The sequence below is a fragment of the Bison bison genome, unplaced genomic scaffold (assembly GCF_000754665.1).
Source record: "Bison bison bison isolate TAMUID 2011002044 unplaced genomic scaffold, Bison_UMD1.0 scf7180017864440, whole genome shotgun sequence".
NCBI lineage: Eukaryota > Metazoa > Chordata > Mammalia > Artiodactyla > Bovidae > Bison > Bison bison.
This window is the reverse complement of record NW_011495002.1, coordinates 171,329-188,442: the sequence shown is the minus strand read 5'-3', so window position 1 is coordinate 188,442 and position 17,114 is coordinate 171,329. Positions and strand designations below refer to the sequence as shown.

General features: G+C 42.4%; 1 protein-coding gene across 1 annotated transcript in view; it reads left to right on the top strand.

The window, feature by feature from the left end:
• Positions 1-17,114, top strand: part of DNAH5 (dynein, axonemal, heavy chain 5) — a 332,324-nt gene that overhangs the window by 292,596 nt on the left and 22,614 nt on the right. The window contains exons 72-76 of the mRNA XM_010858794.1: positions 1,755-2,000; positions 7,283-7,502; positions 9,353-9,558; positions 11,270-11,473; positions 13,950-14,165. Of these exons, the coding sequence (XP_010857096.1) occupies positions 1,755-2,000; positions 7,283-7,502; positions 9,353-9,558; positions 11,270-11,473; positions 13,950-14,165 (1,092 nt within the window). The remainder of the gene's footprint in view (positions 1-1,754; positions 2,001-7,282; positions 7,503-9,352; positions 9,559-11,269; positions 11,474-13,949; positions 14,166-17,114) is intronic.

The following is a 17,114-nucleotide window of genomic DNA, read 5'->3' as shown; positions in this document are numbered from 1 at the left end:
ATTTTGTGATATGCAAAAATTATATAACATTTGAATTCCAGGGCCTATAAAGTTCTAATGGAACACAGGCTCACTTATTTATGGACTCTCTATAGCTGCTCTCATGCTGCAGTGATAGGTTAAGTTGTTGCACTAGAGACTGCATGGCCACCAAGATATAAAATATTTACCACTTGGCCCCTGATGTAGGGAACAGTATATTAGCTCATAGCTTGAATAGAAATTTCCATGTGGGATCAATGATGCATTCTATGACAAGATTGGCTTTTTGAGCTCCTTGCTAGACTAGAAGACAAAGCACTTGGCTCTTGAGAGATGCCACAGTGATGGCTGTACCAGGTACCTGTGGCTGAGAAACAACTGCAGTCTGTGGTACACCTGGGCATCCAGGCTATGAAGTCATTTCTGATCACCAAGCACACTGCCCAATGGCTGTGATGAACGTGTATACAAATAGACTTTCGGAGATGCTGAAGAATGTCAACCAAACTTTTAAAGTACCTTTCAGAAGGCTGTAAAAAATGTATGAAAGTAAAAATGTTAGTCATTCAGTTGTGTCCAACTGTGTGACACCATGGACTGTAGCCTGCCAGGCTTCTCTGTCCATGGGATTCTCCAGGCAAGAATATTAGAGTGGGTTGCCTTGCCCTCCTCCAGGGGATCTTCCTGACCCAGGGATCGAACCCAGGTCTCCTGTATTGCACGCAGATTCTTTACCATCTGAACCACCAGGGAACTGTTTATATTAATACTTACATTAGAGGATTCCATAGTGGATCTGGTCAACTGGATATTAAGAGATAAAAAATAAGTGGCATCCTGTGCTCCAAATGCAGTTGGGTTAAACCTTTAAAATTAAGTAAGTAATTCAGTAAGTATTCGATACATTTCTTTCCATAAGTAGTCATTTAATAGTAATTATCTATTTGTTAAGTATCTGTTCAATCCCAGGCATTGTACTACTTACTTGATTATTTGAATGCTTATAATTTTCCCTTGAGCTTCCCAGGTGGCACTAGCGGTAAAGAACCCACCTGCCAGTGCAGGAGACACAGAGGTGCCCGTTTGATCCCAGCAATCCACCCCAGTATTCATTGTTGCCTGGAAAATCCCATGGACAGAGAAGCCTGGTGGGCTATAGTCCCTGGGGTTGCACAAAATCAGACACGACTGAGTGCATATGCACACATACGCACACACACACACATTTCCTTTAAAGCATTCTTAATAATAGAGTTGCCAAATATTTTAAACCTTCTGTATAGTATGAAGCAGCCAGTACATCGAAAGAGGTCCCAGACAAGAATTCGGCCAAACTGGGTTCTGGTCTTTTAAATGTGTGATTATGTTTTTGGCAAGTAAAGTCTGAAAGTGTTAGTCACTCAGTCATGTCTGACTCTTTGAGATCCCATGGACTGTAACCTGCCAGGATCCTCTGTCCATAGGATTCTCCAGGCAAGAATACTAGAGTGGGGTGCCATGCCCTTCTGCAGCATATCTTCCCCACCCAGGGATTGAACCTGGGTCTCTCACATTGCTGGCAGATAGAGTGAGGATTCAAACAAATAAGCAAGCAAGCAAATAAAGAGGTTAACCCACAAGAAAACAAACAAACAAACCTCTGCCCTATTTTCCTGGCAGGATTACTGTGGACATCATTGAAATAATCTGCAAAAACGAATTTTGGGAACCACACTGAATTGTGAATAAGGGGTTGGAGCTACTTTTGGTGACCGGTGTGCTGTTTTTGGCAGGCCCGTAAGTACATCATGGACTCCATGGGACAAAAGTTTGCAGAGGCCGTTATCCTGGACTTGGAAAGGACCTGGGAGGAATCTGACCCTCGGACACCGCTCATATGTCTCCTGTCTATGGGCTCAGACCCCACGGACTCCATCATCGCCTTGGGGAAGAGACTAAAAATAGAAACGCGCTACGTGTCCATGGGACAGGGCCAGGAGATCCATGCTCGCAAGCTCCTGCAGCAGACCATGGCGAACGTAAGACCTGATGTCTACTTTTGTATTCTGTTGTTGACATTGCCACTTACAGGGTAACAATGCAGGAAAGAACCTACAAATCCTTAAGCGCTGAAATTTATGTGTTGCGTTCTGTTTGCCAAACAGGGAAAAGCACCTCTTATAAAACTTTCATGGAAAAATGAATACAATGTGAAACGTTTTCTGCTGAGCCTTGAATGCTGGGAAGCTTGCCCAGTGAGAGCATCTTATTTCCTGACCTGTTTGCATAGTGCTCAACCCTGCTCCAGGTCCTGAACCTTCTTTGCGGTTCATAGCTCCCCCTCTGTGCCTCAAGTTCCAGCCCCTGCAGATCTACTTGGGGAATCCACAGCACTCTGGAATCCACAACACAATCCAGAATGCAAAATCTGTGCCCTGGAGTCCCCTAGGCCTGGCCCAGATTCCAGAGGCCAGGAATCTTCCATTACCCTGTGGTGGTACCAGAGATTTTCCGGAAACCTAGCCTGTAGCCTTCCAGGTGGGCTCCTAGAGCCCTTGGCAGCTTTCAAATTCAACAGTGTACAGCTCAGGCCATGCTCAGGACTGATCTGGGGCCATTGTAGCTGGAAGTCATGTGATGACCTGCCAATGGGAGAAGTTCAGAGCTGAGGCACTTTGAGGGACTTAAAGTTACGTGAATGCAGAAGGTGCTATTTCATCTTGAGTTCATCTCTGGAACTCAAGCTCCAGAACACTTGTGTGTTTACTCTGGTCTAATCTTAGGTGTCCAGATGGATCCAGTTTTATAATAGTGTACGCTCAGGTCACCACCTCGAAGAGCCAGAGGCTCCTCCCAGCCACATGAAGTCTCCCTGGTGTCCCCACGGTCATTTATCAAAGACATTTAGAAGGTCCTTCTATATGTACCATCCTTTCTGTTACTTAGCAGGTCTAATGAAAAGGGGAGAAAAACCCCACCATCAACACACAGCAAGACTCTAAAGGGTGTACATTTTGGCAGGTCAGTTTGTAGTCAGTCCCTTGATCTTAACCTCAATTTCCACGTATAAAATATATATATGGGATTCCCTGATAGCTCAGCTGGCAGAAAACCCACTTGCAATGTAGAAACCTGGGTTCAATCCCTGGGTGGGGAAGATCCCCTGGAGGAGGGCATGGCAACCATTCCAGTATTCTTGCCTGGAGAATCCCCATGGACAGAGGAGCCTGGCGTACTAGAGTCCATGGGGTCAAAAAGAGTCAGACATGACTGAGCATCTAAGCACAGCACAGCAATGTGGGAGACCCAGATTAGATACATAGGTCAGGAAGATCCCCTGGAGAAGGGCATGGCAACCCACTCACTGTTCTTGCCTGGAAAATCCCCATGGACAATGAAGCCTGATGGGTTGCAGTCCATGGGATCATAGAGTCAGACCTGACTGAGTGACTAAGCACAACCTTCTTTTGGATTCCCAGCTCTGCCAGAGGCTCCCTCCACCCCTTCTCCCCTCTCCCTGCACCCTTTGGCCAAGTACAGGGTGGCAGAACTACTTGCCTCTTATTCCTACTGGAGAACATGCAGTCATGGTCTAGATGCTTTTCCAGCCTATTTTGGAGCAGACTCCATGCCTCCTTCACTAAGCCTGAGCTCTCCTCAATATCTCAAGAATCCTCTATGCCCTCCAGAGAACCCCCCCCCCCCACCATTTTGGACAGAACTGGCTGTCTCCCCCCAACCACCAGGCACGAGGCCCACTATGAAACCACCGGGTTCTAGGTCCTAGCTGCTGACTCTAGAACCTTCCCACTGTGCTACAGCCTGATCCCTTCCCCCAGTCTAGAACTGAGTCTGTTGGGTTCTAGAATCTCCATATTTGCCTCTTCCATCCTCAAGCCATGCCCTGCCCCCAGCTTTGGTGAAAAGGAGGGGCCTTTCTTGTGCTCTGTGCTGACTGCTGTGCTTAGTTTGCATTTGGGAGGGGGAGGGCAGAAAGCACATGATTTAAATATACCTCAGTTCAGTTTAGTCGCTCAGTCGTGTCCAACTCTCTGCGACCCCATGGACTGCAGCATGCCAGGCTTCCTGGTCCATTACCAACTCCAGGAGCTTACTCAGACTCTTGTCCATAGAGTCGGTGATGCCATCCAACCATTTCATCCTCTGTCATCCCCTTCTCCTCCTGCCTTCAATTTTTCCCAGCATCAGGATCTTTTCCAATGAGTTAGTTCTTCACATCCAGTGGCCAAAGTATTGGAGTTTCAGCATCAGTCTTTCCAACGAATATTCAGGACTGATTTCCTTTAGGACTTACTGGTTGGATCTCCTTGCAGTCCAAGGGGCTCTCAAGAGTCATCTTCAGCACCGCAGTACAAAAGCATCAGTTCTTCAGGGCTCAGCTTTCTTTATAGTCCAACTCTCACATCCATACATGACTACTGGAAAAACCATAGCTTTGACTAGGTAGACTTTTGTTGGCAGAGTAATGTCTCTGCTTTTTAATATGCTGTCTAGGTTGGTTATACCCTTTCTTCCAAGGAGCAAGCGTCTTTTAATTTCATGGCTGCAGTCACCATCTGCAGTGATTTTGGACCCTAAGAAAATAAAGTCTCTCACTGTATCCATTGTTTCCCCATCTACTTGCCGTGAAATGATGGGACTGGATGCCATGATCTTAGTTTTCTGAATGTTGAGTTTTCAGCCAACTTTTCACTCTCCTCTTTCACTTTTATCAATAGCCTCTTTAGTTCTTCTTCACTTTCTGCAATAAGGGTGATATCATCTGCATATCTGAGGTTATTGATATTTCTCCCGGCAATCTCAATTCCAGCTTGTGCTTCATCAAGCCCAGCATTTAGCATGATGCCCTCTGCATATAAGTTAAATAAGCAGGGTGATAATATACAGCCTTGACATACTCCTTTCCTGATTTGCAACCAGTTTGTTGTTCCAGTTCTAACTGTTGCTTCTTGACATGCAAACAGATTTCTCAAGAGGCAGGTCAGGTAATCTGGTATTCCCATCTCTTGAAGAATTTTCCATAGTTTATTGTGATCCACACAGTTAAAGGCTTTGGCATAGTCAATAAAGCAGAAATAGATGTTTTTCTGGAACTCTCTTGCATTTTTGATGATGCAGCAGATGTTGGCAATTTGATCTCTGGTTCCTCTGACTTTTCTAAATCTAGCTTGAATCATCTGGAAGTTCATCATTCATGTACTGTTGAAGCCTGGCTTGGAGAATTTTGAGCATTACTTTGCTGGCGTGTGAGATGAGTGCAATTGTGGGGTAGTTTGAGCATTCTTTGGCATTGCCCTTCTTTGGGATTGGAATGAAAACTGACCTTTTCCAGTCCTGTGGCCACTGCTGAGTTTTCCAAATTTGCTGGCATCTTGAGTGCAGCACTTTCACAGCATCATCTTTTAGGATTTGAAATAACTCAACTGGAATCCATCCCCTCCACTAGCTTCGTTTGTAGTGATGCTTCCTAAGGTCCACTTGACTTCACATTCCAGGATGTCTGGCTCTAGGTGAGTGACTACACCATCGTGGTTATCTGGGTCATGAAGATCTTTTTTGTACAGTTCTTCTGTGTATTCTTGCCATCCTCTGCTTCTGTTTGGTCCATACCATTTCTGTCCTTTATTGAGCCCATCTTTGTATGAAATGTTCCCTTGGTATCTCTGATTTTCTTGAGATGAAAAATATGTCCATGATTCAGAATCCCAGGTCTAGTCCTGGCCTCTCCTTCCTCTTGGCCTCCCCTGACCGCCAGCACTGACTTCCTCCCTCTGCTAGTGCTATACTTAGAAAACAGACACTAACATTCACAGGACACTGATTCAACTTGAATTAAAATAAATAATGGTGAAACTAATATTATAATTTCAAGAAACTAAATTAGAATTTAAATGGAATATTTTTAGCCTTCAATTTATCTGTGTTTTCTGTTAGTAGTTTAATTTATAGTCAAATGTAAAAAGATTTCTTACTATTACTAGCATGTTTAAAACTTGTCAGAGACAATAGTGTTTTATGCCAGAATGAACCAACTATTCTAGAATAGTAAAATGGAAGATCTGCTCAGTAAGAAGAACACAAAATATTAATACTGAAAGCAGCGAGGCCAAAGAAGCAAACTTGGCTAAGGGATTCCTTTCTGTGGGTGAAGGTTCGACCATCAAAATTCTCAACTGAGAAACTTAGATCAGGAGTCACTTGTATTCTGGATGAAAGAGCATCTGAAGCCTTTTTGTTGTTATGTTTCACATTTAATTCTCCTTTTTTTGAATTGTGAACAGTATCAATTAAATTTTCATAGGAAAAAATTAAATATTTATTCATTATATACTTCTGAAGAAAATTTAAGTGGATATGTGACATTTCAAAAGGGGTCAGTTTTACATGTAACTTGATTAAGATTTTAGATCTGGTACTTAGTTTATGTTGTGCAAAGAAAAATAGGTTACACTAATCAAATCAAAATGATCCAGAATTACAGAGTCAAGAAAGTAACTCAAGATTATGATCTGCATATTGTAGATGATTTTAGCAAAATTATTCTATAGGTTAGATGTTGAGATGATTATTGTTGGGACTTCCCTAGTGGCTCAGTGGTCAAGAATCTGCCTTCCAATTCAGGAGACCTGGGTTTGGTCTCTGGATTGGGAAGATCTGGAGAAGGAAAAGGCAACCCACTCCAGTATTCTTGCCTGGGAAATCCCATGGACAGAGGAGCCTGGCGGGCTATAGTTGATAGGGTTGCAAAAGAGTCAGACATGACTTAGCAACTAAACAACAACAAAATTATTATTGCATGACCTAAATTTTTGCCTGTGTTGCTTTGTACAAGGAATCTTCTTATGCATATAGGATAAAGTGTATCAGGGATATGACTTATTATCTTCTAAGACTCTTGTTAGAATAGTCTGATTCCCCAGAGAAGGTGCTTACACATTCTAGAGGATATAAACCCTATTGCTGGTATTCTAGGAACTCTCTTTTTATGTTTTACTTTGGTGATTTTCATGACTCCAACCATATATTAGTACTGCATTGGCGTGCTAGTAATGGCATTCCATCAGACACACTTGTGGAACAATAAAAAATGTAACCTATCTCAGTTAAACCTGATTGTATTCTTTAGATTAATTTATAGGGGTTAGTGGGGTTTTTTAAATTTAAATTTATTTATTTTAATTGGAGGCTACTTACTTTACAATATTAAGTTTTAATTACTTAATTTCTGAAGAAGGTACTAATTTGAATCTCTGGGTGAAACACAAAATGGACTAATTTCCATTTCCTGCTGCTGACTTAGGGAGGATGGGCCCTTCTGCAGAACTGCCATCTAGGACTGGATTTCATGGATGAGCTAATGGATATAATTATAGAAACTGAGTTTGTACATGACTCGTTCCGCCTGTGGATGACAACCGAGGTTCACAAGCAGTTTCCCATCACCCTCCTTCAGATGTCCATCAAATTTGCCAATGAGCCCCCCCAGGGCCTCCGGGCAGGACTGAAAAGAACATATGGTGGTGAGTCGAGAAATCCTTCCAAGTTTATGGACGTTCTTATGCTCACATTGTTTTCTTTAAAGACATTATGGAAAAGGGATTAGATAGGATTAGTTATAGCAAGTGGTGCTATGATTTAACATGATGGTGAGGGCATAGCCACCTCTGTCCTGCTGCACATGGAGTATCCTTGGCCATGTTAGAGCCTCAGAGCTTCGGATTCCACCTTACGTTTTTCCTGTTTCCCCAGTATCGCTCTCCTTTGGCCTGTGCTAGTCAGTTTCCCACTTGGCTCAGTGGTAAAGAATCCTCCTGCCAATGCAGGAGACACGGGCTTGATGCCAGGGTTGGAAAGATCCCTTGGAGAAAGAAAAGGCAACCATTCCAGTATCCTTGCCTGGGAAATCCCATGAACGTAGGAACCTGGTGGGCTACAGTCCATGGGATCACAAAGAGTCAGACACAACTTAACCACTAAACAACCACAACCTTCTCTGCTAGACAGCTGCCCTTTTATGTTAAATCTAAAATGGATAATGTTGCTGTTTACGGTCTTCATGCTTCATACCTAACTCAGGGCAGTAGCCTCTTCCAAGACGAGAAGCTGAATTAAAATTATGGCCTCTGCCTTCATTTCAGGTATAAGGATGTCAGGATGTGAGTGAAGTAGAAATCCCACCACAGCAACTGAATCAGACCCAAACACCCCTCCTGCCCCAACTGGAGCCAAGATTGTTCCCAATACATTCACTCCCTCTGTGTCACAGCTTCCTGTATGAAGCTCACTGTCACAGAAAAAGCGTGAGCTTGGAGTTAAAAATCCTGCTTCTGGTCCTTCCTGAACAAATACCTTTATTCTCATGGGAGTTCATCACTCAAACAACCTGTGTTTCAGTTTTCTCGTATCTAAAATGGAGATAATAAAATGATAAATTTAAATTACAATAGTGTATTTAATAAAAATCATCAACATAGTTATTACATATAAATTTGAGATTTTTTTTGGAGTTGCTAACAAGGCTCACATTTTTGCCAATAGAGTAGATGTGGAATGATGATGACTGTAAAATCAGTTTGCAAATTAAAACATTTATAATTGTATATGTGACAAATGTATATCTGTATAATAATCATCATTACAATTTGGAGAATATACTCAGGTTGCAAAGGGCTTCTTTTTAATTTTATTATTTTTTATTATTCTTTTTAATCGAAGTATAGTTGCTGTACAACATAAGTTACAAGTGTACAATATCATGATTCATAATTTCTAAAGGTTATATTCCATTTATAGTTATTATAAAATACTGGCTATATTTCCTATATTATACAATATATCCTTCTTATTTTATGTCTATTGGTTTGTGCTACTCAATAGCAATGGGATACTGTATACACTATTCTAATTGATATTAAATTGTTAATAGAATATATAGAAGTCTTTGCAACCTTTGTCTTTGCAGTCTCTGTAGTAATAATAATAATAATGTCTGTTATTAGTTGTCTTTGCAGTCTTTGCAGTCTCTTTGTAGTAATAATAATAATAATGTCTGTTATTAGTCGTCATTGTAGTAATAGTAGCAGTATTTTTTTGCTACTATTTTTAGCCCCACTTTTTTCTTATGTTGGTAAGAACTTTATCCATGTGAGTGAGACCCCACTCCCGTCAAATCTCTGTGCATATTTTTCAGAGAAATACCCTCTGGGTACCCAAAAGTTAAACTATAACTGCCATGTGACTTTGATAAAGATGATTCAAGATAAGTGAATTTTAATATCAGGAATTTACAGCAATCATTAATAACTTGTAAAAGTGGTAGGAAATAAAGATGTTTGAGAGATGATAGTTTTTCCCCACCTGACCTCAACAGGGGTGAGCCAGGACCTGCTGGATGTGAGCGCTGTGGCCCAGTGGAAGCCCATGCTGTATGCCGTGGCTTTCCTGCACTCAGCGGTCCAGGAGAGGCGCAAGTTCGGGCCCCTGGGTTGGAACATCCCCTACGAATTTAACCAAGCCGATTTTAATGCCACAGTGCAGTTCATCCAGAACCACTTAGATGACATGGATCTCAAAAAGGTACCTTGGGCACACTACTTTCTGCCTTGGGTGACTTGGGGCTTGAATCCTTGAGCTAACATGAGCTCCCCCCCGCCCCACCCCCAGCATGGGCTAAATCCTGTAAGAGCGATGACTTTCTGTGCTGGCAAAGTCATCCTCTTTAAGGCATAGCAACTTGGGTCACAGTAACCTCTTAATTTCAGGGAAAAAATGAACACATTTTGATGATCTTTTTATTTCTCCAAGGCAAGTTGACATTACAAGTAAGACAACCTAACAGGATCTATTGGAGGGAGGGAGCAATGGGTGAAGAAGCTTGTTTTTTAAAATCCTAAAACCAGTCCATCCTAAAGGAGATCAGTCCTGGGTGTTCATTGGAAGGACTGATGTTGAAGCTGAAACTCCAATACTTTGGTCACCTGATGTGAAGAGCTGACTCATTGGAAAAGACCCTGATGCTGGGAAAGATTGAGGGCAGGAGAAGGGGACGACAGAAGATGAGATGGCTGGATGGCATCACCGACTCAATGGACATGGGTTTGGGTGGACTTCTGGAGTTGGTGATGGACAGGGAGGCCTGGTGTGCTGTGGTTCATGGGGTCGCAAAGAGTCGGACATGACTGAGCGACTGAGCTGAACTGAAAACACAAAAAATTTAGGGTCTAGATGACTTTTTAAAAATTGAAATGTAATTGGTTTAAAATGTTGTGTTAGTTTCTGCTGTACAATGGAGTGAATCAGCCATGTACATAAATATATCCCCTCTCTCTTATACCTTTCCCCCACCCCACTCCGATCCTACCCCTCTAGGTCATCACAGAGCACTGAGCTGAGCTCCTTGTGCTATTCACCAGCTTCCCACTAGCTCTCTATTTTATATGTTGTAGTGTATGTATGAGGCTTCCCTTGTGGCTCAGATGATAGTCTGCCTGCAATGCAGGAGATCCGGGTTAAGTTCCTGGGTCGGGAAGATCCCCTGGAGGAGGGCATGGCAATCCACTCCAGTATTCTTGCCTGGAGGATCCCCATAGACAGAGAAGCCTGGTGGGCTACAGTCCATGGGGTAGCATACAGTTGGGCACGACTGAGTGACTAACACACACACAGTGGATATATGTCAATCCCAATTTCCCAATTTTCCCACCCTTCCATTCCCCCTCTATGTCCGCCTGCCCATTCTTTATGTCTGCATCTCTATTCCTGCCTTGGAAAAAGGTTCATCTGTACCATTTTTCTAGAGTCCACATACGTGTCTTAACATATGATATCTGTTTTTCTGGCTTATTTCACTCTGTATGACAGACTCTAGATCCACCCACATTTCTACAGATGACCTTATTTTGTTCCTTTTAGTGGCTGAGTAAATTCCATTGTGCATACATACCGCTTCTTTATCCACATACTCTTGAATGTGTGCTTTTTAAGGAATAGCCTCAATATTCTTAAAAAAATAAGCATTTTTTTTCTATTGAAATCGAAGTGAAGAAGTACATGAATGCACCACCAAGAGAATCTATTTCAAATCATGAACATGAGCTTTGAGTTCCCCTCATGTTTGCCTATTTAATTTTCTTTCTGTACTTTTTAATTACTGAGGAGTGAATGAAGAATGCACAAGTGGATGACATTGATGACAATGATGACAGTGCATACATAGGTGTTACCTGGCAGGGAAAATGGGGGTGAGACAGTCATCACTTCTGCCTCATCATTCTGTAACTTTTCCCAGGGTGTCTCCTGGACCACTGTCCGCTACATGATAGGAGAGATACAGTATGGAGGCAGAGTCACCGATGACTATGACAAGAGACTATTGAACACACTTGCTAAAGTTTGGTTCAGTGAAAATATGTTTGGATCAGATTTCAGCTTTTACCAAGGCTACAATATTCCAAAATGCAGCACAGTTGATAACTATCTTCAGTATATCCAGGTTAGTCATCTTCAGAATTTTATGCATAGAGCAAATATCTGTAGCCAGATGATTTTTTGTTGTTATTTATTTATACTTCATACTTCTTTGAAAATAAATCTTAATGGTGGTACATATTGAACGTGGAAGGTTCTGAGCCCCAGAGATGTTATCCTCATATGTTTATATTCATCTAGTGACTAAGCTGTTTATTTGTTCTGAGTGTCTGTTTTGTATCAGTTCTCTGCTTCCCTTTTCTCTCTCTCTCTTTTTGTCTACGTGGACTCTTAGTTCCCTGACCAGGGACAACAAGAACTCATGCCCCCTGCAGTGGAATCATGGAGTTTTAACCACTGGACCTCCAGGGAAGTCCCACTTTCCTTCTCTTTTAATGCCCCAGTGAAGAATATTCTTTGGAGAGATGACAGATTGGGCAGATTTAGATCCAAATGCTCTTTTGTGTAGGGCATTATACTCAGAGCCCTATACTCAATCTTATTTTGTGTTTCAAAGCATTTACCTTATTCCATGAATCTGTTTCTTAATCCTGACCTAATGGACAGCATATGAGTATTCTCAGAAACACACTCTGTATAAGAGGTTCCTCTAAGACTGAGTTTCTCAGCTTCGGCACCACTGACATTTGGAACTGAATACATTTTTGCAGGGGTGGGGGACAGTCCTGTGTAGAACGGCTAACATCACCCTTGTCCTCTACCCACAAGATGTCAGTTTCACCTCCTACCCCATTATAACAACCTTAAATGTCTCCAGACTGCTAAATATCCCTGGCGGGAAAATCACTTCCAACTTTAAAGTCTTGCTGCAAGAAGGAATAAGATTTTGCCAGGAAATCGGGGGGAAAAACTTGATTTGTGCTTCCAAGTAACTACATTTTCTGTCTCTGAATCTGGAATTCATTAGATCATTATTTAGTGATCTCTTTTGCTTCTCAGATTTATCTCAGGGTGAACCAACTAAAGCAAAACAGCCCCAAAGAGCTAAATATATCAGTATATTTAGAGGTTCTGTGATGTATACATGTAATGAGTTTACCATATATCACCAGCCCTACACTTTTATTAATTCAAATCTACAAATATATTTGTCTTAACTGTATTATATGTGTCTTTAAATCATTTGCACTGAAGAGGAGAAGTGTATACGAAGGTATAAATTTAGGTATGCCTGCACATATATTTATTTATACATATCTCATTTTATAAGAATTTGAGTTCGCTCATAAGAGGGCATTAAGTAAAAAGGAATAAAATAATGGACTAGAAGGGAGGAAAAACGTGAATAAAGTTAAGTATACAATTCTCACATAGAAGTATCGGTCAAATTGTAGGTAAATTTTCTTCTGTTCAAGTAGCTGGGGTAGTATTTATCTGCTAGTTCTGCTGTTCTGCTTCTTAAGGGCTTCCTGGGTAGCTCAGCTGGTAAAGAATCTGCCTGTAATGCAGGAGACTCTGGTTAGATTCCTGGGTTGGGAAGATCCCCTGGAGAAGGGATAGGCTAGCTAATCCAATATTCTTAGGCTTCCCTGGTGGCTCAGCTGGTAAAGAATCCGCCTGCAATGGGGGTAGACCTGGGTTTGATCCTTGGGTTGGAAAGATCCCCTGGGGAAGGAATGGCTACCCACTGCAGTATTCTGGCTTGGAGAATTACATGGACCGTATAGTCAGATACGACTGAGCGGCTTTCAGTTTTCTGCTTCTTACTGTGTCTTGCTGTATGTTTTTCTAACTTTGTTCCTCTTTTAATATTTCTCACTTTTCCCAGTCTCTCTCCTCCTTGAGAGAGTACATTTCCCACCTCTGGTTTTATCAGGCCATAATTGCTAAAGCTGTCATTTTTAGTAACAATTAGTTATACACCATTTATTTAAACAATTGGTTTGAATTAGATGGGACCTTCGAGAAACCAAATACCATTCCATAGTTCCCTTTCTATTTTATAAATGTATTATAAAATAAGATAGTGTCTCTGAATCAATTTGCTTAAAGTGCAGACATTAAAGAACCATGGGCTTATTATGTTAACTTTCTTTTCAGGACAACTTTTGATTCTATTTTTTAAAATATATTTATTTATTTATTCGGCCACACTGGTCTTAGGTTTGGCATGCTAGATCTTTGTGGCAGCATTCAGAATCTTCCGTTGCAGTGCCTGGTCTCAGGAGTTGTAGCACACGGGCTTAGTAGTTGTGGCTCATGGGCTTAGTTGCCCTGAGGTGTGTGGGATCTCAGTTCTCCGACCAGGGATTGAGTCCATGTCCCCTGCATTGGAAGGCGGATTCTTAACTACTGGACTGCCAGGGAAGTCCCACTTTTGATTCTTTCCTAGAGAAATTATTGAGATGGTAGCCTGCCACATGTCAGACATATCATGTAAATGCTTATCCTAATAAAATCGTGTCTATTTGCTAAGATGTGTAATTTAACTGGTGCTTGTGTCAGCAGTCTCTGCTCTACGGTGGGTATTTGTCATTCAGGGCCTGCCCACTTACGACAGTCCCGAGGTGTTTGGGCTGCACCCCAACGCGGACATCACCTACCAGAGCAAGCTGGCCAAGGACGTGCTGGACACCATCCTGGGCATCCAGCCCAAAGACAGCTCTGGCGGAGGGGATGAGACCCGGGAGGCCGTGGTGGCCCGGCTGGCTGATGACATGCTGGAGAAGCTGCCCCCGGACTATGGTCCTTTTGAAGTGAGTTGATGGCATCCTGACAGAATAGCTGTGGGTGTGCGTGGTTGGTTGGTTGTGGGGGTGGTGAGGAAGCAGTGCTACACTAAGTCACTCAGTTGTGTCTGACTCTGCGACCCACGGACTGTAGCCTGCCAGGCTCCTCTGTCAATGGGAATTCTCCAGGAAAGAATACTGGAGTTGGTTGCTAGTTCCTTCTCTAGGGCATCTTTTTGACCCAGGGATGGAGCCCACATCTTTGCATCCCCTGCTTTGGCAGGTGCTTCTTTACCGCTGTGCCACCTGGGAAGACTGAGGAAGAAGGCAGGAGGGCAAAAATAATTTTTCTGAAATTAAAGAAATTATTTAAAAACTTCACTTCTTGAAGAAGCAGTAAAAGAAGTATTTGAACCTATCGATGTAATCATTTCAAAACACAAATAATAAACCTGATGAGAGACTTAATCTTCATAATTAAATTATAAGTGTGTACTGATGGGTTAGGATTATTTTTCTATAATGTCTCCTGGAGGCACTTCACACTGTCATTTGTTCAAAGGAAAATGATGTATTCTTAGAGTAAAGCATCGATTATTTTACAAAAATAATTCAGGCCTTCTTAATTTCAGGAAGTCTATAGTTATATCATTAACTCTGCAGCTTCTTCATCACATCGGTTTTGAAAATTGATTTATCATTTTTTAAAATTAATGTATTTTATTTAACTGTGCTGGGTCTTGTTGTGCATGCAAGACGTGAGAGCTAGTTCCCTGACCCGGGCCCCCTGCACTGGAAGGGTGGAGTCTTAGCCACTGGACCACCAGGGAAGTCCCCCCAACTTGTCCTTTTAATATCAAGTAACTTCTAAGTGAAACTGACAGTTATGAAGGTTAATTTTTTTGACATTTTAGCATGTATTGTGGAAAGATTTACCCTGAAAACATGTTTAAATCTTTGCTAAAAGCAAAAGTAAGTGGCTTACTTTCCTTGTAGTCTTAAGAGATTTCTTGGACTAACCTTGTGACATTTCTGTCATAGGAGCACCAAGTTTCTTTATATATTGCCCTTTCCACCTGGTTTTCAGAAGGAATTCTGCATTTGTTTCTTATAGCATCCTATTGTTTTCCATGTAGCAGGCCATTTCGGTTGCTAGTTTTTCACTATAGACTGAACTCAAAGAACTCTCACCAGGGGAATCATTTCCCCTGGAAGAAACTCTGATCACTTGGTTGGAGAAAATCAATACTGTAACCAGCTTTCATAAGCGCCTTTCATTATAGCATCAGGAAAGCAGTCATTCATGTCTAGCAGTGGCTGAAATATTTATAAAGCAACGAAAGTGCCTAAAATATATTAAGTGAAGTGGTAGTCACACAGACGTGTCTGACTCTTTGCGACCCCATGGATTGTAGTCTGCCAGGCTCCTCTGTCCATGGGAGTCTCCAGGCAAGAATACTGGAGTGGGTTGCCATTTCCTTTCATAAATAAACGTGGTGGTATGTATGCAGTTTAGAAGAGTCACCTTCGTTTTGCTAAATTTGCTTGCTGCTGCTGCTGCTAAGTCGCGTCAGTCGTGTCCGACTCTGTGCGACCCCATAGATGGCGGCCCACCAGGCTCTGCCGTCCCTGGGATACTCCAGGCAAGAACACTGGAGTGGGTTGCCATTGCCTTCTCCATTGTGTGAAAGTGAAAAGTGAAAGTGAAGTCGCTCAGTTGCGTCCGACTTGTAGCGACCCCATGGACTGCAGCCTACCAGGCTCCTCCATCCATGGGATTTTCTAGGCAAGAGTACTGGAGTGGCTTGCCATTGCTGATAGAAAAATTAAGCCTGGCATGATATCTGATCCACAAAAGACTCTGGATAAATACTTGTAAGACAGAAATGAATGAGTGAGTGGATGGATAAATGCTTTGATGGAAAAAATAAAAAGCTTTAAAAACAGAAATCTAGCTTTTTGAGACAGCCTTCAGAATTGTTGCATACGCATACACATCTGCTTGTGTGTGTCCATGCGTGTATTTTCAAGTCTTAGATTGGCAGTGAGTGAATGTTTCCCAATAACTGCAGTTGTTGTTTGGAAGACTGTGTGTTCGTGGACGTGGATTTTATATTCTTCTGTGAATTAATGGCTGCTGTCTTCTCTCACCTGGGATGAAAAATCAGCTGGTCCTCTAACCGATATTTCTTTTATTTTTTCTCTGTTTTCTGACAGTAAAAAAAGAAGAAAAACTTACTATTTATGGAATTGTAAAGTTTAGGGCCCTTTCAGAAGCCCTAGAATACCACGTATACAATATAACATTGTGTGTATGCTCAGTCCTGTCTAACTCTTTGTGAGCCCGTGGACTGTAGCCCGTCAGGCTCCTCGGTCCATGTAATTCTCCAGGCAAGAATACTGGAGAGAGTTGCCATTTCCCTCTCCAGGGGATCTTCTTGACCCAGGGATCAAACCTGCGTCTCTTGTTTGGCGGTGAATTCTTTACCACTGAGCCACCAGGGAGAGTGAAAAGTAAAAGTGTTAGTTGTTGAGTGTTCGACTCTTTGCCAGCCTGTGGACTGTATGGGTCCTGGGCTCCTCTGGACACCAGGCTCCTTTGTCTAAGGAATTCTCCAGGCAAGAATACTGGAGTGGGTAGCCATTCCCTTCTGCAGGAGATCTTTCCAGCCTAGGGATCAAACCCAGGTGTCCTACATTGCAGGCAGGTTCCGTACCATATGAGCCACTAGGGAAGCCCTATATAGAACATTCAGTTCAGTTCAGTTCAGTTGCTCAGTCGTGTCCAACTCTTGGTGACCCCATGAATCACAGCATGCCAGGCCTCCCTGTCCATCACCAACTCCCAGAGTTCACTCAGACTCACCTCCATCAAGTCAGTAATGCCATCCAGCCATCTCATCCTCTGTCGTCCCCTTCTCCTCCTGCCCCCAATCCCTCCCAGCATCAGGGTCTTTTCCAATGAGTCAACTCTTC